Source organism: Sphaeramia orbicularis, unplaced genomic scaffold (assembly GCF_902148855.1).
Source record: "Sphaeramia orbicularis unplaced genomic scaffold, fSphaOr1.1, whole genome shotgun sequence".
In the NCBI taxonomy this organism is placed as follows: Eukaryota; Metazoa; Chordata; class Actinopteri; order Kurtiformes; family Apogonidae; genus Sphaeramia; species Sphaeramia orbicularis.
In genome coordinates, this window is record NW_021941582.1 from 318,047 (window position 1) to 342,005 (window position 23,959).

At 41.7% G+C, this 23,959-nt stretch overlaps 1 protein-coding gene across 1 annotated transcript in view; it reads left to right on the forward strand.

Moving 5' to 3' along the window:
• LOC115416258 (potassium voltage-gated channel subfamily H member 8-like) overlaps positions 1 to 23,704 on the forward strand; it is a gene marked incomplete at its 3' end in the record, with an annotated part of 31,811 nt that extends 8,107 nt beyond the window's left edge. Inside the window, exons 2-9 of the mRNA XM_030130004.1 lie at positions 2,927 to 3,160; positions 4,355 to 4,489; positions 5,483 to 5,628; positions 10,475 to 10,736; positions 12,064 to 12,221; positions 18,749 to 18,956; positions 21,494 to 21,868; positions 23,494 to 23,704. Coding sequence (XP_029985864.1) covers positions 2,927 to 3,160; positions 4,355 to 4,489; positions 5,483 to 5,628; positions 10,475 to 10,736; positions 12,064 to 12,221; positions 18,749 to 18,956; positions 21,494 to 21,868; positions 23,494 to 23,704 — 1,729 coding nt within the window. The remainder of the gene's footprint in view (positions 1 to 2,926; positions 3,161 to 4,354; positions 4,490 to 5,482; positions 5,629 to 10,474; positions 10,737 to 12,063; positions 12,222 to 18,748; positions 18,957 to 21,493; positions 21,869 to 23,493) is intronic.
• Positions 23,705 to 23,959: the final 255 nt, after the last annotated feature.

The window sequence follows — 23,959 nt, forward strand, 5'->3', positions numbered from 1 at the left end:
GCATTTGAACAGTTTTTGTCTGTAATTGAAAAGGAAAAATATCACTCAATCAACAAAAATATATATAAAGTGTTTGGATCTCAAATTTTTTTTTGTATTCAAACAGTTTTTTTTAAATTGTAATTGAAGCTTTTTTTAAAAAATTGAAAATATTTTATTTGGTTTAAGTAATAAAGAAACAAATCTACCTCCATAAATGTAGAGCTGCTAGTGTGTGAAACACACACACACACACGCACGCACACACACACGCACGCACGCACGCACACACACACGCACGCACACACATACACACACACACACACCTGCAGCTGGGACCAGCTCTTCTAACCTGAATCTGTCCTCCTGGATATGTGTGTGTGTGTGTGTGTGTGTGTGTGTGTGTGTACTGTCCTGGAAAAGGACAACACACACACACTGCAGTCTGTTCTAAAGGGAAAAACAGTGAACCCTTTAACCCTGAGTCCTGACTGCAGGTACAGGTTCACATCTGAACCCTTTAAACCCATCTGTATCATATTTGCTACACCAGGTTCTAGAACTCCATCTAATCAACCAGATCAATACTGTCCTTAAAAACCTGTTGGATTTGACCTGATTTGTGTTTTCTGCCCCTAGTGGTTCATGATCAAACTACAGCCAGTGGGAAGGGCTTTTTTTTTTTTTGTCTTTAAAAAAAAAATAATAATAATAATAATAATTTAAATATTTATATTATTGCATTTTTTAATATTTTTAAATTAATGTATGTATTTTTTGTATTTCTTTTATTGTTATTATTATTATTATTATTATTATAAAACTCAGAGAGGATCATGGGATATTTTCTTCTGAACCCACCTATTAAATCCTGCAGTATACGGCGAGTCTGAAGTGATTGAAATACTTAAGGGCTGGGGGGGGGGGGCGGTGTTGACATACATACACCAACATATGGTCTTTGATTCCCTGCCCCCCCCCCCCACCTTAATGAATGGAGAACGCTTACATAATATGATTCAAATGCATGTGTGGAACGGAGCCGACTGCAGATACTCCTGGGATTTGGCCCAATTTAATTAAGTACAACTAGAAAATATATTAACAGCCATGAGCTGGGGAAGGGGGGGGGGGGGGCGCGGGGGGCGGGGGGGTCAAATATCAGGAGGAAGAACGTGAATATTCTCTGAGGTTAAAATGTTCGTTAGTTTTCAGTCTACTTTTATTTTATGTACTTATTTATTTTGATATTTTCATTATTTATGCTTGTGTTGTATGTACTCTGTGCTGTTCACGTGTTAATATCAGATTCAAGACAACTTCTTCTTTCAGATGGGATAGAAAAAAAAGGAAAAAATGAAAAAATGGAAAAATGGAAGTCTATTCTGTCACATCGCAATGTTATTTTTTTTGCCTGTGAAATTCCTTTCAATAAAAAAATACATATATATATATATGTATTTTCTTTATTCATTTATTAATTACTTTTTTCTTTTATTTACTTTTATTTTTTTTATTTACCCCCCCCCCCCCCACACACACACACACACACAAACACAAATGCACCTGTAAATAGCCCTTTTTTTCCACCTGTCTTTGTTTTGCTTAACCCTCTGGTATTCAGGTGTGCTTTTTTTGCACACTTTTCACTTTGTTTTAGAAAACTTCATATGATTTTTCACAATTTAAATAAGGTTAGAATTCAAAAGTTGTTCATTTTTACATGATCTTTTAAATTCTGTCCACCAACTCAAATGTGCACATTGTAAACAAAAGAAAATGACCAGACTAGCATCTGTCTGCCCAGTGTGCATAAAACGCACTATTTCCAACAGTAGAACCACTGTTTTGGATCCAAAGCCTTTAAGGCAGAAATCCTGCTTTTACTGAGATCTGGGCTTCATTTGAGAGGGGAGGGGCTAAATTAATTTATTAATGTTGTTAATGTTGCTGTTAATCATTGACATATGCCAGGCTGCAAAAATCTAATAATATGCAATCCAATTTTTATGTAGTATTTAGAAAAAAACAAACAAACATATTTTGTGTTTTTTGCATCAGAAACTGTAGTGACATCATGATGTAAAGAGATCATTTAAAGGGTTGAAAAAATGTAAAATGAATGATTATTTGATCTGTATGATTAGGGCTGAGCTGGATTTAAAAAAAATAAAATCAAATTAGAGCAGAAAAATAAACCAATATATAATATTTAATAGTCTGATTTATAGGTGTGCATTTTACGCACACTTGGTGACAGATGCTAGTATTTTTGAACATTTGACCTAGTGCCAAAAATAATAATAATGCAAATTAACCGATGTTGGAGTTAATCATTGACATATGCCAGGATGAAAAAATCTAATAATTTGTGATCCACTTTTTATGTAGTGTATTGAAAAAAAATTTTTGTGTGTTTTTTGCATAAAACAAAAAGGGTTTGTTTCCATTACAAACACAACATTTAAAGGGTTAAAAAATGCGACGATTATTGAATATTTGGTATTTTTATTTACGCCTCAAGTTGATGAAATAGAAAAAAAGTGTAAAAGAATTAAAAACAAACTGTATGAAAAATTTTACTGACATTATTCTACAAGTGTACGAAAAAAGCCCACTTGGTGCTTAGTAAGGGCCTTGGTGGACGGGATACCAGAGGGATAATGACTTATGAATTCTCTTTTGTTTGTTTGTTTGTTTGTTTGTTTGTTTTTGTTACCCCTGTCACAATATTTTGTCGAGCACTAAATAAAATAAAATAAAAAAAAAAAAATATGAAAAATAAATAACAAAATAAACTTCACTAGTTGCTTTTCCACTGGACATCTGCGCAAAACTTTACCGATATTTACTACATGTTCTGAAGTAGCTGCGTATTAAACTGGTAAACCTACTATTATTCTAACCCTTGGCTTCTTCTTCTTCTTCTTCTGTGGTTCCGTCGCAGACAGTAACTTTGTGCTGGGGAACGCTCAGGTCCAGACCCTCTACCCAATCGTCTACTGTTCGGACGGTTTCTGCGAACTCACTGGCTTCGCCCGAGGGGAGCTGATGCAGAGGAGCTGCACGTGTCACTTCCTGTACGGCGGTGAGACCAGCGAACGCCTCACCGCGCAGATGCAGAACGCACTGGACGAACGACGGGAGTTCAAGACCGAGATCATTCTGTACAAAAAGAGCGGTAAGACGTAAGACTTTTTGGTGTTTGACCCCGTAGACGCCAATAACGTAATAACGACCATTACTATAATAAATGAGCCATTTTTAAAACGTAATAGGCCAATGACATAATAACTGGCCAATAGCGTCATAAAAGTCCTGATAACGTAAGAACTTATGCCGCGTTTCCGCTACATGGAACCGACTCAACTCCACTCTGGTACCAGGTCCTATTCCAGACCGTTTCCACTCTGGTTCCAGGTCCTATTCCAGACCGTTTCCACTCTGGTTCCAGGTCCTATTCCAGACTGTTTCCATTCCAGATACTACCCACTCTCCAGTACCTGGTCGTCATAGCGATGTGGTGTGTTACTTCTGTGTCGTCTGCTCACAGTTGCTGATAAACTCGCTCGTTGCTTGTTGTCTGGTCAAACTCAAGCTGAATTTTTACGTCGACCATCAAAGACCAAATCTGGACAAACCCTGGTGTACTTTTCCAGACTGTCCTCATGTGGATTCACCTGCCGACAGATTTACTGGAAACTACTGCATCTGTTTTTTGTGAAAGGGCGGGGCACACAGACGACTCTGACCAATCAGTGGTCTGCAGTGTTTACACAGTGTCACCTTTTAGTATCTGGTCGCCAGTCCTGGAACCTCAGCGGAGGTGAGACCAGAAAACTAGTACCAGGAACCAGATTCCAGGTCCTTTTTCGTAATGGAAACGCAACTAGGCCAAGTCGAGTTGAGTCGAGTCGAGTCGGTACCACGCAATGGAAACATGGCATAAGACTTATTACTTTAGTGAAATTTTACAAAAGTTTTACTGTTATTTACAAAACCAAGGTCAATGAAGTTACCATATTTGGTTCCTTACCTGTAAGCGGCAAAAAAATAAATAAATAAAAAATCCAAAATGCAAATATATATTTTTTTGTTTTACAAAAGGGAAAGGAGCTTGTATTTGACCCCTTTAGAACATGACTTTTCTAACATTAGTCCAGTGGTTCTCAGTCTCCGCCCCCCTTTGGAGGACCATAAACCTCTAGTACCCCCCAAAACCCCAACAATATCTACAGTGGTCTACAGTGCACTGTAGACAGTGGTCTACAGTGGTACAATTATAACGCATATTGAAAGAAACATCAGTATTGTATCAATACTTTTTGTTTTTCCTTGTTGTAGCCATTGTTTTTTTTTTTTTTTCTTCTTACAGGTTCTAAGTTCTGGTGTCTGCTGGACATCGTACCCATAAAGAACGAGAAGAGCGAGGTGGTTCTGTTTCTGGTCTCACATAAGGACATCACTGAAAATAAAAACCACTTCGACCATGGCGACGAATCGGAGACTGGTGAGAGAAAGAAGAAAATACAATATCGGGGGGGGGGGGGGGGGGGGGGGGGCATATTCATGGGGCCTGGCATTTGTGGGGGGTCCATAGAACAGTGGAGGGTGTAGAGGAATAGAACCTGGCAGTCGGACAGTGAAAACATGCTAGGTTTCACTTTCACTTCACGCTAGTGTTAGTTATGGACCCCCACCCACGCTCCGACAAATCGACAAAATACTGACTTTAATAAAGGGTCCACAGGATTTAGTTTTCATGGGCCCACAGTTCCTAGCACCACCCCAGACTGGACATATGCGCCAAACTTTACTGATGTGCGAAGCGCGTAAAGTCATTTTTTCCATTAAGTCCCAAATGTGATGATTTGTTTATTTATTATCGCAGATGTCAGTAGCAGTCATTCCATAAACACGAACCTAAATCTGTGTTGTTTTGAACCTAGAACACCTGTTCCCCTTCTATCGCATATGAAATTCAGAAGTAATTCGTGTTCCTGGTGTTGTTTTAAACTCTTCTTCTTCTCTCGTTCTAACATCCATCAGCATTTTTTTTTTTGTTCGTGTGACTCCAGTTGGACTAAAAGGTCTTTCTGTTGCATGGAGCATGGATCGTACAGGTTTAAATTTAACCGTTCAAACACGGCTGGGGACCAAGTCTCATATTAATTAAAGTAAATTAAATTCATGACACAGATGAATGAGTATAAATATTCTTTTCTTGGTAAATTCTACAGTTATTTTCAGTTGAATAACCTCTCAGCTGACATGTCTGTTTCTGCACATGTTTATGTCACATGACGCCATGGCAACGTTTATCTGTTGTTTATCTGTCGTTTATCTGTCGTCATGGTGTTTCCTTTTATGAAACATACCTAATACAATGTACGTCATCATAATAAAACGTGTAGTATTAGTTCATATCAGGAACCACAGTTACTCAGTGACAGTTTCTTCAACACAGTCGTCAAAGCGTTTTGTGTTTGTGTGTTTTTTTCAGATGAAGAAACAGGTCTGGAGGTCCACCGGATCAGCCGTCCTCAGGGCTACAGTATGGAGCGGCGTCGCAGTCGGGCCGTCCTCTACCAGCTGTCTGGACATCTGCAGAAACGAGACAAGACCAAGAGCAAACTCAAGATCAACAACGTGAGGATGAGTCTGAAACTGAAGAGGTCTGTCAGGTCCTCTGGTCTGAAAGACCCTTCAGGTCCTGTGGGACCCTTCAGGTCCTCTGGTCCTGTTGGACCCTTCAGGTCCTGTGGGACCCTTCAGGTCCTGTGGGACCCTTCAGGTCCTCTGGTCCTGTTGGACCCTTCAGGTCCTGTGGTCCTGTTGGACAGGACTGTATAAATCCATGTAAATGTTGTAAATCCATCCCACACTGAACGTCTTATTGACAGTTCTTCTCAGTAACAGAACCCTTTCAGACCCTCTTGTGGTTCTGGATCGATGTCATTGAACGTCTCATTCAGCTCCTCCTCAGTCGGACTCTCTAACCCTTTTCAGAATTGTACAGATCAGGGGTGGTCCAGTCATTCTTTAATGAAACCACATGAACTGGACCCGTGCAGCTGCAGCTCTGCTCCACATACACAGTGTCCTGTATCTGTAGAAAAAGTCAGTGAAACAACACGATGGTGGATTTTCCAGTCCGTGGATCTGGAGGTAATTCGATTTTATTTTCAGAAACAAAATAAAAACAAGTGGTTAATTGTTTTTTGTTTTAAAATAGAAGAATTAAAAATGAATTTCAAGGTATTTTTCTTTTTCGGCGTCAAAACAGATAAACCAAATTTAAAAAATGGATTGATTTTCATTTTCTCCAGTAACAAAAAATAAAGTTCGTACCTGACAGAAATGGAAAAATGGACCAAAAACACCTGTTTTTTGGTTTTTTTTTTTCATTTTCTCAGATCAGATGTTGTCATTTTTAAGGACAGAGCGCTAACGCCATCAAGGTCTCAAAGATTCTGACAAACGCAGGGTTTGTACAGAATCTGTAGTTTGTAGACATTCGTAAAAGGAGCATGTCTACGATGTCCAGATTTCGTAAGAATGTTTTTGACCTCGATGGCATTAGCGCTCTACGTGCGGTCTGAGAAAATTAAAAAAACAGGTGTTTTTGGTCCGTTTTTCCATTTCTGTCAGATCCATCCATTATCCACCGCTTATCCGGGGCCGGGTCGCGGGGGTAACAGTCTAACCAGGGATGCCCAGACTTCCCTCTCCCCAGACTCCTCCTCCAGCTCTTCCGGGGGGACCCCGAGGCGTTCCCAGGCCAGCCCACAGACACAGTCTCTCCAACATGTCCTGGGTCTTCCCCGAGGTCTCCTCCCGGTGGGACATGCCCGGAACACCTCCCCAGGGAGGCGTCCAGGAGGCATCCAAAACACATGCCCGAGCCACCTCAGCTGGCCCCTCTCGACGCGGAGGAGCAGCGGCTCTACTCCGAGCTCCTCCCTGGTGACTGAGCTCCTCCCCCTATCCCTAAGGGTGTGCCCAGCCACCCTGAAGAGGAAACTCATTTCGACCGCTTGTATCCGGGATCTTGTCCTTTCGGTCATGACCCAAAGCTCATGACCATAGGTGAGGGTAGGAACGTAGATTGACCGGTAAATCCAGAGCTTCTCCTCTTGGCTCAGCTCCTTCTTTACCACAACCGACTGGTACAGCGACTGCATCACTGCAGACGCTGCACCGATCCGTCTGTCAATCTCACGCTCCATCCTTCCCTCACTCGTGAACAAGACCCCAAGATACTTAAACTCCTCCACTTGGGGCAAAGACTCTCCACCGACCCGGAGAGGGCAGACCACCTTTTTCCGGTCGAGAACCATGGCCTCGGATTTGGAGGTGCTGATCCTCATCCCGCTCGCTTCACACTCGGCTGCAAACCGCCCCAGGGCACGCTGAAGGTCCAGGTTCGATGAGGCCAACAGGACAACGTCGTCTGCAAAAAGCAGAGATGAAATCCTGTGGTCCCCAAACCGGACCCCCTCCGGCCCTTGGCTGCGCCTAGAAATTCTGTCCATAAAAATTATGAACAGAACCAGTGACAAAGGGCAGCCCTGCCGGAGTCCAACATGCACCTGGAACAGGTCTGACTTACTGCCGGCAATGCGAACCAGACTCCTGCTTCAGTCATACAAGGACCGGACTGCCCTTAGCAAAGGGCCCCGGACCCCATACTCCCAAAGCACCCCCCACAAGATACCACGAGGGACACGGTCGAACGCCTTCTCCAGATCCAAAAAACACATGTGGACTGGTTGGGCGAACTCCCATGAACCCTCAAGCACCCGATGGAGAGTATAGAGCTGGTCCAGCGTTCCACGACCGGGACGAAAACCGCATTGTTCCTCCTGGATCCGAGGTTCGACTATCGGTCGGATCCTCCTCTCCAGTACCCTGGAATAGACTTTCCCCGGGAGGCTGAGGAGTGTGATCCCCCTATAGTTGGAGCACATCCTCCGGTCCCCCTTCTTAAAAAGGGGAACCACCATCCCGGTCTGCCAATCCAGAGGTACTGTCCCCGACTGCCACGCGATGTGACAGAGACGAGTCAGCCAAGACAGTCCCTGCACATCCAGAGACTGAAGGTACTCAGGGCGACTCTCATCCACCCCCGGTGCCCTGCCACCGAGGAGCTTGCCAACCACCTCGGTGACTTCAGCTTGGGTGATGAACGAGTCCACCTCTGAGACCTCAGCCTCTGCTTCCTCCATGGAAGACGTGGCAGTGGGATTGAGGAGATCCTCGAAGTATTCCTTCCACCGTCCGACTACATCCCCAGTTGAGGTCAGCAGCTCCCCACTTCCACTGTAAACAGTGTTGGTGGCGCACTGCTTTCCCCTTCTGAGGCGCCGGATGGTTTGCCAGAATTTCCTCGAGGCCGACCGATAGTCCTCCTCCATGGCCTCCCCAAACTCCACCCAGACCCGAGTTTTTGCCTCCACAACTGCTCGGGCTGCAGCTCGCTTGGCCTTCCGGTACCCATCAGCTGCCTCGGGAGTCCCACGGGCCAACAAGGCTCGATAAGACTCCTTCTTCAGCTTGACGGCATCCCTTACTTCCGGGGTCCACCACCGGGTTCGGGGATTGCCGCCACGACAGGCACCGGAGACCTTGCGACCACAGCTCCGAGCAGCCGCTTCGACAATGGAGGTGGAGAACATAGTCCACTCGGACTCAATGTCCCCAGCCTCCCCCGGGATCTGGGAGAAGCTCTCCCGGAGGTGGGAGTTGAAGACCACATTGACATCGGGCTCTGCCAGACGTTCCCAACAGACCCTCACAACACGTTTGGGCCTGCCGAGTCGGTCCGGTTTCCTCCTTCGCCCGCGGATCCAACTCACCACCAGGTGGTGATCGGTTGACAGCTCTGCCCCTCTCTTCACCCGAGTGTCCAAACCATGCGGTCGGAGGTCTGATGATACGACAATGAAGTCGATCATCGACCTCCAGCCTAGGGTGTCCTGGTGCCAAGTGCACTTATGGACATCCCTGTGTTCGAACATGGTGTTTGTTATGGACAAACTGTGACTAGCACAGAAGTCCAATAACAAAACACCACTCGGGTTCAGATCAGGGAGGCCGTTCCTCCCCATCACCCCCCTCCAGGTCTCACTGTCGTTGCCCACGTGGGCATTGAAGTCGCCCAGGAGAACAATGGAGTCCCCAGTCGGAGCACCATCCAGCACCCCTCCCAGAGACTCCAAGAAGGCCGGGTACTCTGCACTGCCGTTCGGCCCGTAGGCCGAAACAACAGTGAGGCACCTGTCCCCAACCCGAAGGCGTAGGGACGCGACCCTCTCGTTCACCGGGGTGAACTCCAACACATGGCGGCTGAGCTGAGGGGCTATGAGTAAGCCCACACCAGCCTGCCGCCTCTCACCGCGGGCAACGCCAGAGAAATGGAGAGTCCAGCCCCTCTCGAGGGGTTGGGTTCCAGAGCCCAAGCTATGTGTGGAGGTGAGCCCGACTATATCTAGTCGGTATCTCTCAACCTCCCTCACAAGCTCCGGCTCCTTCCCTCCCAGCGAGGTGACATTCCATGTCCCAAGAGCTAGACTCTGCGTCCGGGGATCGGGTTGTCGGGCTCCCTGCCGACGACTGTCACCCAATCCACACTGCACCCGGCCCCTACGATTCCCTCGGTGGGTGGTGAGTCCACCGGAGGGCGGGCCCACGTCGCTCCTTCGGGGTGGGCCCGGCCGGACCCCATGGGCATAGGCCCGGCCACGCATTCGAGCCCCAAACCCGGGCCTGGCTCCAGGGTGGGGCCCCGGCTGCGCCATACCGGGCGACGTCACGTTCTTCCGATGTTTACTTTTCATAGGGGCTTCTGAACTGCTCTTAGTCTGGCCCGTCACCCAGGACTTGTTTGCCTTGGGAGACCCTACCAGGGGCATAAAGCCCCCGACAACATAGCTCCTGGGATCATTCGGGCACTCAAACTCCCCCACCACGATAAGGTGGCAGTTCAAGGGGGAGATTTCTGTCAGATACGAACTTTATTTTTTGTTACTGGAGAAAACGAAAATCAATTCGTGTTTTAAATTTGGTTTATCTGTTTTGACGCCGAAAAAGAAAAACACCTTGAAATTCAATTTTAATTCTTCTATTTTGAAACAAAAATCTAATTAGCCGCTAGTTTTTCTTTTGTTTCCGAAAATAAAATCCAGTTACTGACAGATCCACAGACCTGTATCCGATCTTTTACAGTTTGAAAAAGCACAAATCTGATCCAGGACACTTTCATACGTGGTCCTAAATCCGAAACACATCTGATATTTTGCGATGCGACTTCAGTCGGAAAATTAAGGTCACATTTATCTGTGTGTGACTTGAACAGGCACACAAAAGTATCAGATTTCACCAAAAAAAAAAAAAAAAATTGGGATATTGCATTGAGACGTGCTATGTGAATGTATGCTAACGGCTAATCTTCTTTGCTTCGTGGTGTTCTTCTGTCGGTTCTTCCTTTCTTCAGAACGTTCTCGGAGCTAATGCTAACCCGGTTCCGGAGTACAAGGTGGCAGACGTCCACAAGTCCCGCTTCATCCTCCTCCACTACGGTGCCTTCAAGGCCGGCTGGGATTGGCTGATCCTGTTGGCTACCTTCTACGTAGCCGTCACCGTTCCGTACAACGTCTGCTTCATGGCCGTGGAGATCCGAGAAGACGGCGGATCGGCGGCGGCGAGGAACCCGCCCAGTGTTAGCGACATCCTGGTGGAGATACTGTTTATCATCGGTGAGGAAACGCGGCATAAGACTTATTACTATAGTGAAGTTTTTCAAAATTTTTTACTGTTATTTACAAAATCAAAGTCAATGAAGTTACCATATTTGGTTCCTTACCTGTAAAATAAACTAAATAAATAAATAAAAAATCCATGATGTAAATATAAATTAAAAAAAAAAAAAAAGTAACATGTATTTGACATATGGAAGCGTATTGCATTCACAAAGAAAATAAATAAATAAATAAAAATTTGGCTCTGTTTTTTCCAAATTAATGAGATAATTATCTCATAACTACGAGAAAAAAAAAGTTTAAACAAATTTTGCTCTGTTTCTCTGAATTAATAAGACACTGTTTTCTGAAAAAGTTTATATTCAGCTCTGTTTTTCCGAATTTACAAGATACTGTTTTTGGAAAAAGATTCAATTCAGCTCTGTTTTTCTGAATTAACGAGATAATTATCTTGTTAATTCAGAAAAACAGAGCCGAATTAAATTTTTTGTGTGAATACCATACGCTTCCATATTGATACCATTACAACATGACTTTTCCAACATTAGTCCAGTGGTTTAGATCAGTAGATGGTTTAGGTTAAAGGTGGACGTTTGGGTATGTAAGGGTTAAAGGTGGACGTTTGGGTCTTTAAGGGTTAAAGGTGAACGTTTGGGTCTTTAAGGGTTAAAGGTGGACGTTTGGGTCTGTAAGGGTTAAAGGTGAACGTTTGGGTCTGTAAGGGTTAAAGGTGGAGGTTTGGGTATGTAAGGGTTAAAGGTGGAGGTTTGGGTCTGTAAGGGTTAAAGGTGGACGATTGGGTCTGTAAGGGTTAAAGGTGGACGTTTGGGTCTTTAAGGGTTAAAGGTGGAGGTTTGGGTCTTTAAGGGTTAAAGGTGGACGTTTGGGTCTGTAAGGGTTAAAGGTGAACGTTTGGGTCTGTAAGGGTTAAAGGTGGACGTTTGGGTCTTTAAGGGTTAAAGGTGGAGGTTTGGGTCTTTAAGGGTTAAAGGTGGACGTTTGGGTCTGTAAGGGTTAAAGGTGGACGATTGGGTTTTTAAGGGTTAAAGGTGGACGTTTGGGTCTTTAAGGGTTAAAGGTGGACGATTGGGTCTTTAAGGGTTAAAGGTGAACGTTTGGGTCTTTAAGGGTTAAAGGTGGACGTTTGGGTCTTTAAGGGTTAAAGGTGGACGTTTGGGTCTTTAAGGGTTAAAGGTGGACGTTTGGGTCTTTAAGGGTTAAAGGTGGACGATTGGGTCTTTAAGGGTTAAAGGTGGAGGTCTGGGCCTTTAAGGGTTAAAGGTGGATGACTATCATGTTGATATTACTGGTGTGTTGGTTGCAGACATTGTGCTGAACTTCCGTACCTCCTACGTCAGTACTTCTGGTCAGGTGGTGTACGACGCTCGCTGCATCTGCATCCATTACGTCTCTTCCTGGTTGTTTGTGGATCTGATCGCGGCGCTGCCCTTTGACCTCCTGTACGCCTTCAACATCAGCGTGGTGAGTGACACACACACACACACACACACACATACACACACACACACACACACACACACACTTACTGGAAGCGGTGGATCCAGAGGCCTGGTCGTGGAACCACATATGGACATTCCAGTAAAACAGACACTTTCATATCAAAGCTTTTCCTAGTATTTCTGTTAACCCTTTCAAACCTGACGTGTCATATGTCCGTTAGATTTATGGAACTGTTACCGTTTGTTCAACTGGAATAATTCCAACACTTTCTGAAACCTGAGACGTAGCGCTTTGTAGTTTTTTATTTATGTATTTATTTTTTCCCTAAACCACTTTATAGGTTTTATTTTGGGTCATTATGGTGATTTCACTCACGCCCAGATGGATTCCATGAAACGGTGTTTTATGTCACAGTTCTTATGGCATTTGGCGTGCTATACGTCGTCCTTTCGCATGTTATTCAACACCATTTGATGGCATGTCAACGTACGTCGAGATCTCCGGTTTACATATCCGTAACCGCTAACCCTAACCGCTAACCCTAAACCTAACTGCTAACCACGCTAACTGCTAACCTCAACTGTAACCGCTAATAGTGGTAATCACTAACCGCTAACCCTAAACCTAACCTTAACTGTAACCACTAATCACACTAACCGCTAATCACTAACTGCTAACCCTAATCCTAAATGCTAACCGCGCTAACTGCTAACCTTAACTGTAACCGCTAATAGTCATAATCACTAACCGCTAACCCTAAACCTAACCTTAACTGTAACCACTAACCACACTAACCACTAATCACTAACCGCTAACCCTAATCCTAAATGCTAACCGCTAACCCTAAACCTAACCCCTAACTGCAGCTGCTAACCACTAATTGCATTAACCCCTAACCCTAACTGTAACTGATAACCACTAATTGCACTAATCACTAATTGCTAACCACTAACCCTAACTTTAGCTGCTAATCTCGCTGACCACTAATTGCTAACTAATAACCCTAACTGTAACTGCTAACCGCTAACCCTAACCACTAATTGCTAATCCTAACCCCTAACTGTAACTGTTAACCACTAATTGCTAACTGCTAACCTTAATCCTAACTGCTAATCACTAACTGCTAGCCCTAAACCTAACCCCTGACCCTGACTGGAACCACTAACCATCAACTGCGCTAACCGTTAACCCTAACTGGAACTGCTAACCACTAACCATAACCGCTAAATACTAATCGTAACCCCTAACCCTAAGTGTGACTGCTAACTGCTAATTGTGCTAATTGCTAATGCTAAACCTAACCCAGGCCGCTAATTGCGCTAACCACTGATCGCGCTGACAGCTAACCCTTACCGTGCTAATTGCGTGTTATTTTACAGAGTGTGAATATACACGCTGAAAACTTAGAATGTGCACAGACGTCACACCAATTAAAGACGGCGTGTTATCGGTACGAAGTTCATGATGTCGCAGAATTTCTAACTGATAAAAAGAAATGTTAAAAAAAATCACTAATAAAAACTTTTTTTAATGATTCAATATATATTTCCTAAGAACAAAATCACCACACATTTCTCTTCATAAAAACCCAGTTCAAATAAATGCAGGATATAATATCTGAGGGGGCGGGGCCAGATTGATCTGATCATGTGACCGTGTACCTGCCTGGATACAGTCACAGACCGAAAACTGGGATTAAAGAGTTAAATATAGTAGAGACTGACTCCGCCCATCTAGTATGAGGACTGACTCCGCCCCTCTAGTATGAGGACCGACTCCGCCCCTCTAGTATGAGGACTGACTCTGCCCCTCTAGTATGAGGACCGACTCCGCCCCTCTAGTATGAGGACTGACTCCGCCCCTCTAGTATGAGGACTGACTCCGCCCCTCAGCATCAGCTCTAGTTTTAACTGCAGACGTTTAGTGGAAAGAAAAAAAGCAGCAACGAGAAAGTCGTTATTAGGAAAACTGGTAATTAAGGAGATAAACGAGTACGAGGAGGAGTAATGAGTGGTGAGGAAAAACAGATGATCCAAATGTCCAGGAGAGGGAGGGAGAGAAACAGAGGAGGGGGGATAAAGAAGAGAAAAATAAAGAAGGGAAAAATAAAGAAGAGAAAGAGAAGGGAAAAAAGAAAAAAGAAGGGAAAAATAAAGAAGAGAAAAAGCAGGAAAAAAGGAGAAAAAAGAAGGGAAAAATAAAGAAGAGTAAAAGAACGGAAAAGTAAAGAAGAGAAAAAAGAAGAGAAAAATAAAGAGAAAAAAGACGGGAAAAAAGAAGGGAAAAAGAAGAGAAAAAGAAGGGAAAAATAAAGAAGAGAAAAAGCAAGAAAAAAGAAGAAAAAAGACAGGAAAAACAAAAAAGAGTAAAAGAAGGGAAAAGTAAAGAAGAGAAAAAAGAAGAGAAAAATAAAGAGAAAAAAAGAAGGGAAAAAAGAAGGGAAAGATAAGAGAAAAAGAAGGGAAAAACAAAGAAGAGAAAAAAGCAGGATAAAAGGAAAAAAGTAGGGAAAAATAATGAAGAGAAAAAGAAGGGAAAAAGAAGAAAAAATAAGGGAAAAATAAAGGAGAGAAAAAGAAGGAAAAAATAAAGAAGAGAAAAACAAAGGGACAAATAAAGTAGAAAAAGAGAAGGGAAAAATAAAGAAGACAAAAAAGAAGGGAAAAAAGGAAAGAAAAAGAAAAAGAGGAGGAAAAAGGGAAAAAGAAAAAAGGGAAGGAGAAAAAAAGGAAAAACAAAAAAACAATAGAAAAGGGGGAAAGAAAAAGGGGAAAGGAGAAAAAGGAAAAAAGAAAAGACAAAAGGTAAAAGAAGAAAAAATAGAAAAAGAAGGGGTGAAAGAAAACCAAAAAAGGTAAAGAAAAAGGAGAAAAACGGAAAGAAGAAAAGAAAAATAGGGAAAAAAAGAAAAAAATAAACAGAAAAAAACAAGAGAAAAAAGGGGAAAAGAAAACAAAAAAGAAAAAAGGGAAAAGATGAAAGAAGAAAAAAAGGAGAAAAAAGAAAACAAAAAAGAAAAGAAAAAAGGAGGGGAGGGGGGGCAGGGCAGAGTAGGCAAGAATTTTTTTATTTGTTTGTTTGTGTGTTTGTTTGTTTGTTTGTGTGTTTGTTTGTGTGTTTGTTTGTTTGTGTGTTTGTTTGTGTGTTTGTTTGTTTGTGTGTTTGTGTTTGTGTGTTTGTGTGTTTTTTAAACTTTATTTCTCGCAGTGTTCAACATGTGACAAATCTAACAGCTGTAATTCCAGCTCCTGTTCCTAAACCAGTGACAGCAGACATGATGAACAAACCCAACCCCTGAACACACTGACCCCAGAGAAGACACAAAATGGAACCCACACATGAAACCTCAGCTCATTTCACCAACACTGGCTCTGTCCAGTCGAAGGCCGTGTGCTGGGAACAGGGTTGTTCTGGTGCAGCGTCGACAGTATAGTACACAAACTGACATGGAAAAGAAAAAACACTTTTGGGTCTGTAAGGGTCTTTCTGGTCTTCATTAAGGGTCTTTTATGTTCTTTTTTTCCTGGTCCTGTGGTGCAGAACTTCAGGGTCTTTAAGGGTCTTTCTGGTCTTCTTTAAGGGTCTTTTCTGGTCTTTTTTCCTGGTCCTGTGGTGCAGAACTTCAGGGTCTTTAAGGGTCTTTCTGGTCTTCATTAAGGGTCTTTTCTGGTCTTTTTTCCTGGTCCTGTGGTGCAGAACTTCGGGGTCTTTAAGGGTCTTTCTGGTCTTCATTAAGGGTCTTTTATGTTCTTTTTTTCCTGGTCCTGTGGTGCAGAACTTCAGGGTCTTTAAGGGTCTTTCTGGTCTTCATTAGGGTGTTTCTGGTCTTTAAGGGTCTTTCTGGTCTTCATTAAGGGTGTTTCTGGTCTTTAAGGGTCTTTCTGGTCTTCATTAAGGGTCTTTTACGTTCTTTTTTCCTGGTCCTGTGGTGCAGAACTTCAGGGTCTTTAAGGGTCTTTCTGGTGTTTAAGGGTCTTTTTGGTCTTTCAGGGTCTTTCTGGTCTCTAAGGGTCTTTCTGGTCTTTAAGGGTCTTTCTGGTCTTTCTGGTCTTTAAGGGTCTTTCTGGTGTTTAAGGGTCTTTGTTTTTCTGTTTTTCCAGAACTTTGGGGTCCACCTCCTGAAAACGGTGCACCTCCTGCAGAAGTTGGAGTGGTGCTCTGGTCTTTAAGGGTCTTTAAGGATCCTTCTGGTGTTTCAGGGTCTTTCTGGTGTTTAAGGGTCTTTGTGGTCTTTAAGGGTCTTGAAGGATCTTTGTGGTCTTTAAGGGTGTTTCTGGTCTTTAAGGGTCTTTGTGGTCTTTAAGGGTCTTTCTGGTCTTTAAGGATCTTTCTGGTGTTTCAGGGTCTTTGTGGTCTTTAAGGGTCTTTCTGGTCTTCATTAAGGGTCTTTTACGTTCTTTTTTCCTGGTCCTGTGGTGCAGAACTTCAGGGTCTTTAAGGGTCTTTCTGGTGTTTAAGGGTCTTTTTGGTCTTTCAGGGTCTTTCTGGTCTCTGAGGGTCTTTCTGGTCTTTAAGGGTCTTTCTGGTCTTTAAGGGTCTCTTTCTGTTTTTCCAGAACTTCGGAGTCCACCTCCTGAAGACGGTGTGCCTCCTGCAGAAGTTGGGCCGATACTCTTGTCTTTAAGGGTCTTTCTGGTCTTTCAGGGTCTTTCTGGTCTTTCAGGGTCTTTCTGGTCTTTAAGGGTCTTTCTGGTGTTTAAGGGTCTTTGTTTTTCTGTTTTTCCAGAACTTTGGGGTCCACCTCCTGAAAACGGTGCACCTCCTGCAGAAGTTGGAGCGGTGCTCTGGTCTTTAAGGGTCTTTAAGGATCCTTCTGGTGTTTCAGGGTCTTTCTGGTGTTTAAGGGTCTTTGTGGTCTTTAAGGGTCTTGAAGGATCTTTGTGGTCTTTAAGGGTGTTTCTGGTCTTTAAGGGTCTTTGTGGTCTTTAAGGGTCTTTCTGGTCTTTAAGGATCTTTCTGGTGTTTCAGGGTCTTTGTGGTCTTTAAGGGTCTTTAAGGGTCTTTGTGGTCTTTAAGGGTGTTTCTGGTCTTTAAGGGTCTTTCTGGTCTTCATTAAGGGTCTTTTACGTTCTTTTTTCCTGGTCCTGTGGTGCAGAACTTCAGGGTCTTTAAGGGTCTTTCTGGTGTTTAAGGGTCTTTTTGGTCTTTCAGGGTCTTTCTGGTCTCTAAGGGTCTTTCTGGTCTTTAAGGATCTTTCTGGTGTTTCAGGGTCTTTGTGGTCTTTAAGGGTCTTTAAGGTTCTTTGTGGTCTTTAAGGGTGTTTCTGGTCTTTAAGGGTCTTTAAGGATCTTTGTGGTCTTTAAGGGTGTTTCTGGTCTTTAAGGGTCTTTAAGGATCTTTGTGGTCTTTAAGGGTCTTTCTGGTGTTTAAGGGTCTTTAAGGGTGTTTCTGGTTTTTAAGGGTCTTTGTGGTCTTTAAGGGTGTTTCTGGTCTTTAAGGGTCTTTCTGGTGTTTCAGGGTCTTTGTGGTCTTTAAGGGTCTTTCTGGTCTTCATTAAGCGTCTTTCTGGTGTTTCAGGGTCTTTCTGGTCTTTAAGGGTCTTTGTGGTCTTTAAGGGTCTTTCTGGTGTTTCAGCGTCTTTCTGGTCTTTAAGTGTCTTTGTGGTCTTTAAGGGTCTTTGTGGTCTTTAAGGGTGTTTCTGGTCTTTAAGGGTCTTTGTGGTTCTTAAGGGTCTTTAAGGGTCTTTGTGGTCTTTAAGGGTGTTTCTGGTCTTTAAGGGTCTTTGTGGTCTTTCAGGGTGTTTCTGGTCTTTAAGGGTCTTTAAGGGTCTTTGTGGTCTTTAAGGGTGTTTCTGGTCTTTAAGGGTCTTTGTGGTCTTTAAGGGTCTTTGTGGTCTATAAGGGTCTTTAAGGGTCTTTGTGGTCTTTAAGGGTGTTTCTGGTCTTTAAGGGTCTTTAAGGGTCTTTGTGGTCTTTAAGGGTCTTTAAGGGTGTTTCTGGTCTTTAAGGGTCTTTAAGGGTGTTTGTGGTCTTTAAGGGTCTTTGTGGTCTTTAAGGGTGTTTGTGGTCTTTAAGGGTCTTTGTGGTCTTTCAGGGTGTTTCTGGTCTTTAAGGGTCTTTAAGGGTCTTTGTGGTCTTTAAGGGTGTTTCTGGTCTTTAAGGGTCTTTGTGGTCTTTAAGGGTCTTTGTGGTCTATAAGGGTCTTTAAGGGTCTTTGTGGTCTTTAAGGGTCTTTGTGGTCTATAAGGGTCTTTAAGGGTCTTTGTGGTCTTTAAGGGTGTTTCTGGTCTTTAAGGGTCTTTAAGGGTCTTTGTGGTCTTTAAGGGTCTTTAAGGGTCTTTAAGGGTGTTTCTGGTCTTTAAGGGTCTTTAAGGGTGTTTGTGGTCTTTAAGGGTCTTTGTGGTCTTTAAGGGTGTTTGTGGTCTTTAAGGGTCTTTGTGGTCTTTAAGGGTGTTTGTGGTCTTTAAGGGTCTTTGTGGTCTTTAAGGGTCTTTAAGGGTGTTTGTGGTCTTTAAGGGTGTTTGTGGTCTTTAAGGGTCTTTAAGGGTCTTTAAGGGTCTTTGTGGTCTTTAAGGGTCTTTAAGGGTGTTTGGTTTCCTGTGTTTCCAGAACTTCGGGGTGCACCTCCTGAAGACGGTGCGCCTCCTGCGCCTCCTGCGCCTCCTGCAGAAGTTGGACCGCTACTCCCAGTACAGCGCGGTGGTGCTCACCCTGCTCATGTCCACCTTCGCTCTGCTCGGACACTGGATGGCCTGCGTCTGGTACTTCATCGGACGCAGCGAGATCCAGAGCCATAGCCCCGCCTCCTGGGACGTAGGTGCGTATTCTTCTGCCGCTAACGGAGTGGGTTCCATTCAAACAGAGCAAAGATAGTGCACTGTAAAAAAAATAAAAATAAAAGATGATATTATTCCGGCAGCAGGGGTGCTGAAAAAATACTGTTAAATAAGGGGGAAAAAATACGGTAATTTTCCATGATTCAAATACAGTTTTTTGTTCTAACTTTACATGAGATTTTTCATATTTATTTGACTTTTTAATGATTAATAAAGAATATTTACATGTATTAAAACAATCCAATTCCATATAAATATATATAAATACTTTTCAGTGAGACTCAGTTGTCCAATCCACTGATAAAAACTGTATTTGGACAGTTTATCAGTGCTTATACATGTTCTACATTCACAAAAATACATTTATTCAACAGTTTTGTTGTGAAACCTCCTGTAATTACACAAGATATTTGTCAATGAACAAAACAGTCTGGTTCAACTGACAGAACTAATACTTCTGTTACTGTTAACTGTCAGTAATTTTATCTGGTTTTGTTATTATTGTTATTTTTCACAATATTAAACTTTAAATTAGCAGGTTAATCTCATAAATACAAAAGAAATATTTGTGAAACTACGATACATTAGTAAATGTATTTTAACTGTATTTTTCTGTGAAAAAAAAATCTTAAAAAAAAAACTGTAAATTTTCTGGTTCTTCACAGTTCCAGTTTTTTCGTGTTCTTTTCCATTTGACATGGAAACTCACAGTCTGTTTGTGTCATTTCATTGATATTTTCCTGTATCTGAAAAAAACAGGAAAAATCTGTCAAATAAATGGTAAAAATTCTTTCAAATGACAGATTGTTTTTACAGTGTGAGCGTTGTGTCCTTTAGTACTTCTGCCTGTGGAGGCGTTTGTCCTTCCCACAGCGTTCACACCATCAGACCAAAGCTGAGAGCGTCCTTCAGACTGCTCCTGCTCTGGTTCCACTGCAACGCACTGGCTTTGGCGATTTAGAAATGTGACAAAAAAACAAAAATAAAAGGATTTATGGACGAAAGAAAGACAAACATTCAAGAAGGAGCAGGATGAAGTTTAATTCATGATAATCGACCAGAGCCAAAATAAACTCTGTCCATTCTATAACAATAATACACATGTTAAAAAACAAAAATACACGTATTAAAAATACAAAAATAAACTCTGTCCATTTTATAACAATAACACACATTAAAAAACAAAAATAAACTCTTTCCATTTTATATTAATAATACACGTTGAAAAACAACAATACACGTATTAAAAATACAAAATTAAACTCTGTCCATTCTATAACAATAAGACACATATTAATAAATAATAATATACATATCAAAAACAATTATATATATATGTATATATATATATATATATATATATATATATATATATATATATATATATATATAATACACATATTAAAAACAATAATACACATATTAATAAACAATAATGCACATTTTAAATACAATAATACACGTATTGAAAAAAAAAACTCTGTCCATTCTATAACAATAATACACATATTTAAAAAAACAATAATAAACTCTTTCCATTTCATAAACAATAATACACATAATAATAAACAATAACACACGTATTAAAAACAAAAATAAACTCTGTCCATTCTATAACAATAATACATGTATTAAAAAACAATAATTCACTTAATCAAAAACAATAATACACTCAATAAAAAACAATAATATACATATTAAAAACCAAAAATAAACTCTGTCCATTCTATAACAATAATACATTTTTTTTTTTTTTTTTAAAATCACATATTAATAAACAATAATACACATATTAACTAACAATAATACATATATTAAAAAACAATAATACACATATTAAAAACAATAATAAACATTAAAAACCAAAAATAAACTCTGTCCATTCTATAACAATAACACATATATTAAAAAACAATAATTCACATATTAATAAACAATAATACACATATTAAAAAACAATAATATACATATTAAAAACCAGAAATGAACTCTGTCCATTCTATAACAATAATACATATATTTAAAAAAAATCACATATTAATAAACAATAATACACATATTAACTAACAATAATACACATATTAAAAAACACTAATACATATATTAAAAAACACTAATACACATATTAAATAAAATGTTTTTTTATCTGAAACTAGTTTCTGTAGTTTCAGTATTTATTTTTGAAACAGACCCAAACCTGCTTCAGAACACTCGTCTCCTTCTGGTTTAAATGTTTATTTCGGACAGTTTTCATCATTCACAAAAACCTGAGAAAAAGCAGAGGATGAAATATTTATTCCATGAAACCCACAAACGCAGGGTGACATTCAGGCACAATTCCTCATGCACCGTCTTTTCTGTTCTGGTCCCAAATACAGAGTCTCCAACTGAAATAATGACTCCGCCCTTTCCCAACTTTCCCCGCAGCTAACGTCGCCTCCCGGTAAAGGCCGTCTACTGAGCGTGCTCGCGTTGTCATTAAACCCATCGGTTCTTCTTCTTCTGTTCCTTTCGACAGGATGGCTCCACGAGTTAGCCAAGCGTTTGGGAACTCCGTACATCCTGGCTCCGCTGACGTCTCTGTTGGCCGTTTCGGATTCGCCTCATGGCGGCGGCGTAGCGGCGGCGTCAGGACTGACCAACGGCAGCCAGTGGAACGCCTCCGGGCCCGACGTGGCGCCCGGTTGGAGCCAATGGAACGGCAGCGGCAGGACCAGGCTGAGGATGGCCGCCGGATCGGGGGCGGGGCTGAGCGGCGGTCCGTCCGTCAGGAGTTCGTACGTGACGTCGCTGTACTTCGCTCTGAGCAGTCTGACCAGCGTGGGCTTCGGAAACGTTTCGGCTAACACCGACTCCGAAAAGATCTTCTCCATCTGCACCATGCTCATCGGAGGTGGGCCACGCTCGACGACCGCCGCTCATTTAACGTAGTTTGAATCCGAACTGTCGTTATAGAGTCACACGGGCCAAGATTTTATATAACAATAGTTACTTTAAAGTCGGACATCTGCGCAAAGCTTTACCGATATTTACTAATTTTTATGCGCAAGTTATATTCGTGCAATTTGAGGGTCAATGGAAAAGTGACTGTTATCTCCGTAAGTCGTCAACACTAGTTGCTTTTCCATCGGACATCTGCGCAAAACTTTACCGATATTTACTAAATGTCGAAAAGCTGACCGAGAAGAAAGCGGCCGGAGTTGCCGAAAAAAACAAGTTTGTTACATGATTGAGTTTCTGAGTGGTGAGTCTAGAATAATGGAATTTGTATTATATCGTACATCGTACAAACAGTTTCCCGCTAGTTCTGAAGCTAACAGTGACTCTAAAGTTCTTTTAAAACTTTTTTATTACGACATAAGATAAAAGTATAGAGGGTATTGATCGCACTAGTATCTATTCCACCGGACATCTGCGCAAAAACTTTACTGATATTTATTAAATGTCGACAAAACAGAAGTGCGTAAAGTTCGTTTTTCCATTTAATCATAAAATCAAATAACAGTGTTTTTTTCCATTAGGCAAATTTTGTGTGCTAATTATATTTGCGCAATTTGAGGGTCAATGGAAAAGCGACTATTATCTCCATAAGTCATCAACACAAGTCCCTTTTCCATCGGACATCTGTGCAAAACTTTACTAAATATCGAAAAAACAGAAGTGCGTAAAGTTGATTTCTCCATTAAATCACAAATGCGATGATTTTTTTATTTATAATCGCGAGATGACACAAGAAGTCATTCCATAAAAATGAACATAAATATGGTGTTTATTTACTAGTTGCGAAAAAAGGTTGTTCCATTGAAGTTTTGCGTGACATACTATTTGCGCTACGCCTGAAAAACCACCTCGAATAACAAGAGTTTTGGCGAAATTGGCATTTTTACATTAGGTAAATTTTTATGCGCAAGTTATATTTGCGAAATTCGAGGATCAATGGAAAAGCGACTCTTAACTCCATAAGTCGTCAACACCAGTCACTTTTCCATCAGACATCTGCGCAACACTTTACCAATATTTACTAAATGTAAAAAAAAACAGAAGTGCGTAATGTTGGTTTTTCCATTTAATCACAAATGCGATGATTTGTTTATTTATTAGCGTGAGATGAAACAAGAAGTCATTCTGTAAACATGACAACGAATGTACATAATAAATAAACAAATCATCGCATTTGTGATTTCATGGAAAAACCAACATTACACAGTCCTGTTTGTAACACATTTAGTAAATAAAGTAAAGTTTTGTGCAGATGTCCGATGGAAAAGACGCTAGTGTGATCTATACCCTTAATACTTTTATCTTATGTCGTAATAAAAGGGTTTTTAAAAAAACCTTTGTGGCTTCGTGAGCTTCAGAACTGGCAGGAAACGGTTTGTGCAATGTACGATATAACACAAATTCCATTCTTCTAGACTCACCGCTCAGAAACCCCAACATGTTACGAACCCGTTTTTTCGGTAACTCCGGCTGTTTTCTTCTCAGTCGTTCATTCCTTTTTTTCGCGTTTCTCCGCAGCTCTGATGCACGCCGTGGTGTTCGGAAACGTGACGGCCATCATCCAGAGGATGTACTCGCGGCGCTCCCTCTACCACACCCGCACCAAAGACCTGAAGGACTTCATCCGGGTTCACCGCCTGCCCAAAGCCCTTGAGCAACGCATGATGGAGTGTTTCCAGACCACGTGGTCCGTCAACAACGGGATTGACGTCAACGAGGTACGAAGAACGCACCGCATTCTTCTTTTTATTTTCTTCTTCTTCTTTTTGTTTTTCTTCCTCTGTCTTTTTCATCTTTTTCTTTTTGCCTTTTTCTTTTTGTCTTTTTCTTTTTCTTCTTCTTCATCTTCTTTTTCCTTTTTGTTTTTTCTCTTTTTCTTCTTTGTCTTTTTCTTCTTCTTTGTCGTCTTCTTCTTCCTTTTTGTTTTTTCTTTTTCTTCTTCTATTTCTTCTTTTCTTCTTTTCTTTTCTTTCTTCTTCTTTTC